The 10,304-nt window shown below is 36.5% G+C and overlaps 1 protein-coding gene and 1 long non-coding RNA gene across 8 annotated transcripts; one reads left to right on the forward strand and one right to left on the reverse strand.

Moving 5' to 3' along the window:
• Positions 1-7,136: 7,136 nt before the first annotated feature.
• LOC6548595 (iron-sulfur protein NUBPL) lies at positions 7,137-8,270 on the reverse strand. Of its 2 annotated transcripts, none has more exons than XM_001973904.3 (3): positions 8,168-8,270; positions 7,910-8,102; positions 7,137-7,851 (listed from the first exon to the last, which is right to left on the reverse strand). In XM_001973904.3, the coding sequence occupies exons 2-3, from the start codon at positions 8,079-8,081 to the stop codon at positions 7,139-7,141; spliced, it is 885 nt and encodes a 294-aa protein (XP_001973940.1). In that variant the 5' UTR covers positions 8,082-8,102; positions 8,168-8,270; the 3' UTR covers positions 7,137-7,138. The 2 variants fall into 2 exon arrangements, with proteins under 2 accessions (XP_001973940.1, XP_026838684.1); XM_026982883.1 differs by having other exon boundaries at positions 7,910-8,110.
• A 47-nt stretch (positions 8,271-8,317) lies between these two features.
• LOC113564617 lies at positions 8,318-9,693 on the forward strand. Of its 6 annotated transcripts, none has more exons than XR_003408143.1 (4): positions 8,318-8,674; positions 8,767-8,971; positions 9,032-9,107; positions 9,367-9,693. It is a non-coding gene; the product is annotated as an uncharacterized LOC113564617 (long non-coding RNA). The 6 variants fall into 6 exon arrangements; XR_003408140.1 differs by having other exon boundaries at positions 8,782-8,971; XR_003408141.1 differs by lacking the exon at positions 8,318-8,674 and having other exon boundaries at positions 8,711-8,971; positions 9,367-9,397; positions 9,463-9,693.
• Positions 9,694-10,304: the final 611 nt, after the last annotated feature.

Raw genomic sequence — 10,304 nt, forward strand, 5'->3', positions numbered from 1 at the left:
GTTTCTACATTGACTCAAGCAGTCGCTCTGCTCGAATACCAGCACTCCGTCTAGCACCGAAAATAAGTAATGAATGCCGTGACGGAGTGTATGGTTTTGTTGTATTCCAGTTCCAGTTGTTCTCAGGATCAGTTATATTGTGTCGTTGATCGTTTAGGCATCTGACGATTTCTGCCAAGGCGCTGTGGAACCGTTCCACTTGGTCATATGATGAGCTTTGAAGTGGGGGTGCGTTTACAATTTTAATGCAGTAGTTGTTTTTGAGCATTGAGGTGATGGTCTCAGAGTTGAACGCGGGCTTATTCTAGCAATTAACAGTTCTGATATATGGGAATATGTTTACTAGCTGCAGTAGATGTCGACTACTCCTGTGATGTCGACTATCGTTCTGGATACCACCGGTACAATTGCAAACATGAAGTATTTGTTAACACATTTAGAAATTGCTTTCTGTCGGTTGAACAAATTTCTATGTTCAGCATTTCTCCTATATTTCTCGGGATAGGCGATTAAACGTTCTCTTGTTTATTCGGGTGCTGTCATATTTGGGTAAACTGCTAATTTTGGGAAAATAGTAGTCACGAAGGACCTGTTTGACATTTTTCTGAGCCTTTCTGTACGCACGGTTGTGTTCAGCAGTAATGACTTCTGCTCATTCTTGTCGGTTATGTCCAACACGACATTCTTGTTATGCCTAAACTGGGTGTCTGGGAAATGGCTAATAAAGTTGTGTTGGAAGCTTGCTAAGATGGGTAGCTCAGAGTGTATAGCGTTCAAGACTGTATAAATTAGGTACAATATTACCATTAACATAATGTAAACGTATCATATGCTGAGCGAACTGAGAGGCAGAGAGATCTGTTAAGTTCAGTCGTAAGAAGAAGTGGCTATCGCCGCGCGGAGACGCAATTAATAAAAATTTCACTTAGGCATTCAATCGATGTATCCATTTTTATTTTACTTCTGAATCGGCGGAAAACGGGCTTCTTCCAGAACAATCTGATTTCTGAAGCAGTTTAAAGGTTTGTCTGTAGTCTCGATCGTGTAGAGGTCAGTGAGAGCTCGCTTGAATGGTTGCAGTGTCCCATAGAGGCTCGTTTTGTAAGGCCTTATGAACAGCAAAACTTCTAACTCTCAGCTTAGTAATAAGTGGATTGATTATGCAGAATCTCTACTGGAGATCAGGATGGAGTTATTGAATAATCAACGCTTTTCATGCACTGAATACTAGCAATACTACATCTACTACAACTGCAGCAATCAGTATCCCGAGCTCTAGCGAAAGAACTGCTACTAGATTGTCTGATGCGCAAGAACTCCTGACGAAAGAGAGGAAGACAAAGTTATCACCCAGCCTTAGCTCTAAAAGAGCTGTCAGAGACGTAAAGCTGGAGCCGTATTCAGCAAAAATTAGTAAGGCAAACTCTATTGTTAAGGGCCTCCACCATAGCATCCTAACCAACGAAATTATCGCCAACTTCAAAATAAATGGCTTTGATGTTCTACAGGTAGTTAACCCAAGATCCAGGAGTAAAAGAGAAGAAAATGTTAATATATTCTTCATTAATATAAAGCCATGTACAAAAATTAATAATATATACGATATTAACACACTATGCCGACAGAAAGTGCGGATAGAAAGAATGCGTACATCATCGGAAATTGCTGAATGCATACGTTGTCAGGAATTCGCCCACACATCTAAATACTGTCGAAGTCATCCAAATTGTGCTCGCTGTGGTGAAAATCACTTAACCCAGTTATGCGTGCGTTCCAATGGTCAACAGCCTATCTGTATACACTATGGAGGAAATCACACGGCAAGTTACAACGGTTTCCAGTGGTAACAGGAGTATCTTCGACGATCAATGGGCACTACAAAAAAGCAACCACCTAAGCAAGCCAGGTTAGATTAAAGTGCAACAAACCAGCAATAACCTCAGCAAAAACAGCATCATGTAACTAAGCAGCATTCAATAGCAAGCACTCCCAAAGCCCATACCGGGAGTTTTTCCTACGCAGCTATTGCAAGAAATGGCAATACAACAGACAAGCCTCGTCTACATAACGTACATGCCCAATTAAAGGAATATAATATTAAACAGCAACGCCCGATTAACGTTCAGTCAATATTGGCACAGCAGCAGGAACAATTTATGAATTGGCAGCAACAGCAGCAATTCCTATCGTGACTACAGGAGCAACAACAACAAAACAAGCTGAATAGCCAACGACTCGAACGGTTGGAAAAACTGGTTTTTGAAATGGCCAATATGCTGAAGCAATGGACTGGGGATGCATCGGCTCTCCAACTCCATTGTAACGCTTTACCATCGCAATGAACCCTCTGAAGATACTTATCTGGAATGTAAATAGTATTTCAGGTAAAGCCAGAGAAGTTGAGCTCTTCACACACAACAACTGCGTTGACATTATTCTCCTAAACGAGATCAGACTCAACAGAGGGAACACCGTTAAGATACATGGATATAGCTTTTATAATATAAAGTATATTATATATATATATATTTATATATTATATACATATATATTCCCCGCATACAAACCATCAAGCCATAATCATGGAATGGGGGGAGCAGCAGTACTGGTGAGGAGCTCTCTTCGTCATTTCCCGCAAAGAGTTATTGAAACGAGAACTATTCAGATGTCTTCAGTTAAGGTTTCCACCGGGCTGGGAGATATGGAATTTAGCGCGATATACTGTCCACCAACAAATAGAATTGAAGAAAGGCACTTCAGTGACATACTTGTCTCTTGTGGCCAAAGGTATTTAGTTGGTAAGGACTGGAACATTAGCTATGATGTGACGGGTGATACGTACAAATCACCCACGGGTCCAGAACTAGCAGAAGCCATTTCAGCCAGAGGTGCTTATATCCTTGCAACAAGTTCACCAACTTGATACCCACATGTGCCCAGTCATAGACCTACCTGCATTGATTTTGCTGTGTACCATGGGATAAACGTAGACAGAACAAGTATTTGCGAAATTTGGGATCTAAACTCCGATCATGTAGCCCGTGTTGCTACTCTACAAACAGAAGGTGTCTATGTTACGCCATGTTCTCGGTTAAAAAAAAACCGATTTTTTTGTTTTCAGACATCTTGAAAACTCTTTTCAATTAAATACGGTTCTCAGCTCTAAGGAAGAGATCAAGAACCCAGTAGACATCCGAACGCAAAATATACATAGAGCCGCTTCTGTTTCCACGCCGTCTGAGCCTGAGACATGCCCCACATGTTATGGCATTGTACTAACAAGAGAGGCCTAACAAGAGAGAACTAATCAGAACTAAAAGACGTCTTCGAAGAAGAGCAATTCGAACTCGGGATCCATGGGACAGAATCTTGTGGAACCGAGCAGCAAAGCAACTCAAAACCATCTTAAGGGAACTCAGAAGTTATTTCTTTGAGGAAAAAAGTATCTTCCATGGACTACACTGTTGATGCAAACTATTCGCTGTGGAAGTGCACAAAAGCGCTTAAACATCAACCACTTAGATGGGTACCCGTCGGCTACCACCTAGAGGATCCCTTCACTCCTTATGACTACGCCACGACAGACAAGAGAGAATCACCAGTACCTACAAATGCCATTGCATTTGTCTTGGCCTATTAAGCCAATAACGATAGAAGAAATATCTGAAATAATCAAATTAATGCCGAAACACAAAGCTCCTGGGTCGTATCGGCCTATAAGCCTCTTACCGTCCCTTTCTAAATTATGGGAGAGACTTTTTGCCAATTGGATCAACGACATTATAAGACAAGGTAATATATTGCCGGATCCTCAATGTGGATTTCGAAAGAGACACGGCACAATAGAACAGGTCCACAGACTGGTAAAACATATATTACAGGCTTTTGACGACTGCGAGTCGTCTTTATAGACATGCAACAAGCCTTCGACAATGTATGGCATGTTTGATTATTATGCTAGATGAAGACCCTCCTACCTGCGCCCTACTTCTGTATTTTGAAGTCATATCTGAATTTAAAATCACGGTGAGAAATAACTACTCTTCTATATATCCAATGAGAACTGGAGTCCCACAGGGCAGTGTTCTCGAACCGTTACTGTATTCCTTGTACACTGCTGATATCGCTTGCCTGAATTTCGAACACATGGTAGCACCCAACAAGGCTCTTATGGCAACCTATGCAGATGACATTGCAGTTGTGTACAACTCTAGGGACAGTAGAGAGACAGCTACAAGGATACATTAATGCTCTGGCAGCCTGGTGTAAAATGGTGGAAACTAAAAATAAACCCACTGAAAACAACAAACCCACGATAAATAACCAACTGTCCCTGGTATGTACGTAACTCCGCACTCCATAAAGACCTCAATCTTGACACAGTTGAAGCCCAAATTGGGAGACAGACAAGTCGATACAGTGACAGATTACTGAGTCATAGCAGTCTTCTTGCAAGATGTCTTATCCCCGCTCGACCTCTGAGACGACTCAAACGGCAAGGCTTTGCAAAGACAATTGGACAACAGTAAAAACTTTTCACTTATGTTCCTACTTCACTTATTTTGATATAGTGCTTGATAATTCATAAGAATATTTCCCCACCCTGTGATGTTAAGATATAATATTATGATATACAGATTCTTCACTTAATAAATACATATATATATGAAAAATAAACTTCCAACATTAAACTGTGCTACCATTGATGATCTAATAATCAAACTTAACTCAACGTTTTTACCTATAGCATATCAATTTTTTTTTTTTACTCAAAGAAGTAAAATTTAAACAATTAACAATTGTTTGATTTACATATTTACTACGATAAGCCCAAACTGTTCCAAGGGCAAACAAATCCAAACTATTGGAAAAAGTAATTATTGGATCGAACTATCGGAACTACCTGTACAAATCTGCCAAGCTTACATATTTTATTTTCTAATTTATACACAACTATTGTTCCCTAAGTACTATTTTATAAGTACTGTTTTATGTCTCCTGTACTTTTTGAAAAAATTGGACAGGTAGATGATTTTTTGTCCAATTTTATCCAATTGTAAGCGCTGTTCAAAAGCTGAGGGCCAGTTAACAATACATATGTATTAGAAGGTTTTGTGGCTTCTAGCTTTGACTTCATGCGTTAAATTGTTTTACAGAAATCCAATCCCCATTAATTAACTAAACATTTTGATCAAATGTTTAATGTTTAAGCAAACGCTTTTGCTTAAGACGCTCCCATTGTAGTTCTATTTGCAAGTAATGGTAATTTTAGTTGTAATAAAACCACTGTTATCAAAATGCACTTTCGAATGAAAACAGGAAATCAACTGCATTCACATATTAAGAACTACAAGACAGTTGCACAGCGACCTCGAAGAATCAAATTCGTTGGTCGGTATGTGTGCGTTGGAGGGTTATTGACTGAAATGTTTCTGACATTTCAAGAAATTCCAATTGGTAGTCACAATTTTTTTGCGCCATGCCCACTCTAACGCCCACAAACCGCCCAAGACTTTCACGCCCACAGATTCGAAAAATATGTTACAATTTTTTATTTATTTTATTATTTGTATTTCCAATTTCTATTGATATGCTACAAACATAACCGCTATGCTTTTATTTATGAAATATTATTTATTAAAAAAAAAAGTAATAATTCTTCCGCAAGGTTGCATCTCAGTGAGCATCTTGAGTGCGGAACACCATTTTGGCCGTAATATCTAAAAATATTCGAGAATTCGAGAGAGCCTAAAGCCAGCTCTAAAGAAATCGTATGGCTTTACGTATCTTGTTATTCCCACAAACCGCCCAAAGCCACGCCCACACTTTTGAAATTTTTAAATTTGTTTTAATTTTCACCTATATTTCGGTAATGTTAAAATTCCTCGTTCGCACTTCCTCCACTAGCTGAGTAACGGGTATCTGATAGTCGGGAAACTTCACTATAGCATTCTCCCTTTTTTTAATTTATAATTGTATTTATTTTCTGAAATCTTCTCTTTGAAAATAAAAGAAAAAAATGTTTTTATAATCATTAAAATATAATAATACTTATATGAATTACTGATTTATATAGGAAAGTTCAAAGGAAGGGAAAAACTCGCTTTGCTAGTCTTACTATAATAGACTTTATCCTATTATCTCAAATTTTAACTGAGCGATCAATACTATAAAACGTTTGTGTTCGATTTGCTACTTAATAATAAAGACTTTTTTACGATTTTGAACACAATTAACTTTAAATCTGTTTTCCTTTTATTTAATAAATGTAGTTGCTTCCGTTTTCACCTGAAGATATTGAGTTAAATGTATTATTCGATTATTTTTTTTTTCGGAATTATCGAGACGTAAGCTCACACACATACAGTGGCTCACAGCTTATTTCAACCACCGTCGATCTGAAACTTCAACGGTCTGTAAAAGCTGAACTAAAAATTTTATCAACAAAATTTAAACGCAACATATTTCTAGTATGTTTCAAGATATTATTAACTAACTTATTTTATTTTTAATAACTTTTGTAGTATTATTTTAATAATTAATAATGAAAATGTTCCTCAAATCAATGCAACAGCTTATTTCAACCAGTTTGTAAAATTGGTATTTTTTCCTATGCTTAAAACTATAAACAATTTTTTAAAATTTTGTGTGACCTCCCTTGTTGTTAACAACCATTTTAAGGTCTTTTCGGCTCGAATCCACTAATTTTTGGGTGAGCTCTGGGGTTATTTTAGCCCACTCCTCATTTCACTTTCACTATTCACTATTTCATTTTCATTATTAATTATTAAAATAATACTACAAAAATTATTAAAAATAAAATAAGTTAGTTAATAATATCTTGATACATACAAGAAATATGTTGCGTTTAAATTTTTTTGATAAAATTTTTAGTTCAGCTTTTACAGACCGTTGAAGTTTCAGATCGACGGTGGTTGAAATAAGCTGTGAGCCACTGTATTTTACCAAATCTACCTGCAAAAACAACTCCACCTTCCCCAGGGCATTATAAGTTCGAAATCTTTTCTTAATCTTCACTGTAAAGCATGTTATTGTTTTGGGGTGTATAGCTGGATGTAAAGGCTTAAAACAAAAAAAATAGGCCACCACATCAAAAGTACATACACAAATTATATTTTTACTGGGAACTGTTGTTATCTTTATTTTGTTTACAACTTTTTTCGCTAAGAATTTTTGTAATATCCTCAGCTAATTGGTTAAATAGATTTGAGTACTTGCTGTCTGGATACTTTATTACAACAGGCACTCCACTTTCGTTGCACTCCGCTATTTGTGAGTCTAACGGAAGAGAAATTAACTTACGTGGTAGAGAATTTATATCACTGTCTTTAAAAAACTCCAATCGTTGATTACAGTTTTCACAAATGGTGTACCTCATATTCTCTACTACGCCAAAGATAGGAACATTTAACTTTTCGTACATTCTTGCACCTTTCAATGTCACCTGAACAGCTGCAGTATGAGGTGTTGTTACAAGGATGACACCTGTGATAGGAGCATGCTGGGATAGTGAGAGATGTACATCTCCAGTTCCCGGTGGAGTATCTATAACCAAAACATCTAAAAGTCCCCAATCAGCACCTTTTAGCAGCCGTTGTATTGCTGACATTACAAGAGGACCTCGCCAGATAACAGAGGACTCTACAGGTATCAGCATGCCCATAGACAAGCACTTTACATTGTAGTTTTGAGGCGGGATCATCAAATTCCTATCGTTCACAACCGGCTCACCATGGACATTCATTAGAAGTGGAATAGTAGGCCCGAATATATCACCGTCAAGCAATCCTACTCGCTTTCCAAGTTTTGCCATGCTGCAGGCAAAATTAGCTGTAAAAAGACACTATAACCCCCATGAATCGTAATACATATGTATGTGAGTACACACCTGCCACGGTACTTTTGCCTACACCCCCCTTTCCAGATGCAACGACTATTATATCTTGCACTCCAATAATCGGTTCCTTCTTAGGCAATCCCCGCGCCATCAAAGTCTTTTGGGGCCCAGTTAATTTTGTTGCGTAGCAACGCCAGAGCGTGTTGGTCAATAGAGGGCCCATGGATATAAAACGACCATTTAACTTTTTACCTTAAATATAAAACTCTTAGTGGAAACAGCGACGACAATATTATATCCGATTCTCACACATTTCTATCATTCCTATTTTGCGAAGTTATTTCTAGATATTATTTAATGTAAACAATACCCGGTGTGTATCGATAATGTTCGATAACTCAAGAAATAATTGGAGGTATTTAGTATTTTCTTTTGGACGACTGTGCATCTGAAAAGAACTGAGCAATTTTCCTTCAAATTAATGTCCATACTGAACCATTTATTTGGGGTTTCCCCCAAAAATTTTCCCTTTCTCCACAAATTTTAAATAAATCGTTCAAAACGATTAATTCACATTTTAACATTTTTCATAACTATTTTCTGTATATAGCAGAAAAATATCGAAGAAACATTTAAATCCTTACTGAAGTTCTTGTAAAGTGTAACACTATACAGTATACAAACATATACAGTATACATACACATTATTCTGATGTCTTTCCCGAAACCATGTATTGTCTACACACAGTTTCTGCAGAAATACCAGTATCATTATCATTTATATCTTAATTTTACAATGTAGTCCTTTTAAAATTGGTAATATTAATATACATTTTATAACATATGTATGTACATCATACATACACATAAATTATGTAACAAAATCAAAACAAAATATACATTAATAGCATTGTCTGCCACAGTAAAAAGGGCAAGCACATTTTTAAGAAAGGGTACTTCCGAAAATCAAATGACGAAATTAAAAAGAAGCAGACATAGGAAAGAGAAGCAAATGTACAATGTATTGTTATATTGCTTCGTCAAGATCGTCAGCCATTTCTGATACCTTGGAAATATAGCGACGGCTTTCAGATTTCGGATTGAACTTTGCAAGTAAGTGGCACATAATAATATTTAATTCCAATTTAATATTTTTTTTCTATTCTTCCGCAGCGAGACTTTTTTTTTTGTTGAACAGCACCGAACACGTGTGGCGCAGACGCACTATCCTTTACAGCTCGGTAATTCAGTGCGTCGGCAATGAATTTTCTAATGCAATCTCATTCAAACTTTATCAACAGTGAATCACTACCAAGTATTCATCCTGAGCGCTAAATCACCGCTTAATTTGCATGTTAACTTTTGATGATTTTAGCATTGGCATCACTATCTTTCTTAACTTTTTTAAATAACCTTTCATTATTAGTCATCACATTTTTTAACTACCATTATATTTTTAATCACATAATTTTTAATCATTTTTAAATCACACTCTTGTTGTCTTACAGAGTTTTTCCCAGTTTCTATTCAGTTCATTTGGTAAGAGCCTTCGTCAGTCTGTAAATATTTTCCATGGTCAATTAATCTTAATATAAACAATATAGAATCCCGGACTATTAAATTCCCGTTATTCACATAGGGAAAGAGAAATTTCTTAATTTTGCGGAATATCGGTAGATATTGCGTAACAAAATAAAACCTGATTAATTTTGTATAATTTTTTCAAATAATTTAACAAACTTGCGCTGCGGGTATGTCTCTAAAATCTAAATCTGGATCTCGGAATGTTCCCGAGGTCACGATGTTCATACGGGCGAACAGACGGACATGGCCAGATCGACTCGGCTATTGACCATGATCAGGAATACATATATACTTTTTAAGGAATATATACATATACATATATACTCTACGAATAACGAGTATATATTAATATAACAAACACATAAATGTATTAAAACAATTTACATTAAATAATATTAACTTTTTTAAGTTTATTGCCAATAATTGCATAATAATGTACGACTTGGAAATACTTCCCATTTTTATTTAATACTTCTCCCAAATATTTAATCGCAAGTGAACCTGCGAAAAGAACGCGCGCCTTTAAGAAAAGGAATCCGCTAATCCATTTCGTTCTCTAATTTTTATTTCCCTTTGGCTATGTGCCGATTGCCTAATTTGTCTTTGCATGTTCTGTGCCCTTTGCCCTTCTGGTCATACATAAAATCGAATCTAACCTTTTAAAAAAGCTAGAAAGTTATCATGGTAGCTAAAATATAATGTTAGAGTTATTATTCATATACAGCCGATGTTTTTTTTCCGACGTATTTCGAATCTGCAAATAAGAATTTATACCATTACCTTGATGTATCACCGAATATAATAATGGTTTCAAATATCAGTTACATCTCTATGAATCTTTTCATAAGACTCTGAGGTCACC

Source organism: Drosophila erecta, unplaced genomic scaffold (assembly GCF_003286155.1).
Source record: "Drosophila erecta strain 14021-0224.00,06,07 unplaced genomic scaffold, DereRS2 tig00000246-arrow-arrow-pilon, whole genome shotgun sequence".
In the NCBI taxonomy this organism is placed as follows: Eukaryota; Metazoa; Arthropoda; class Insecta; order Diptera; family Drosophilidae; genus Drosophila; species Drosophila erecta.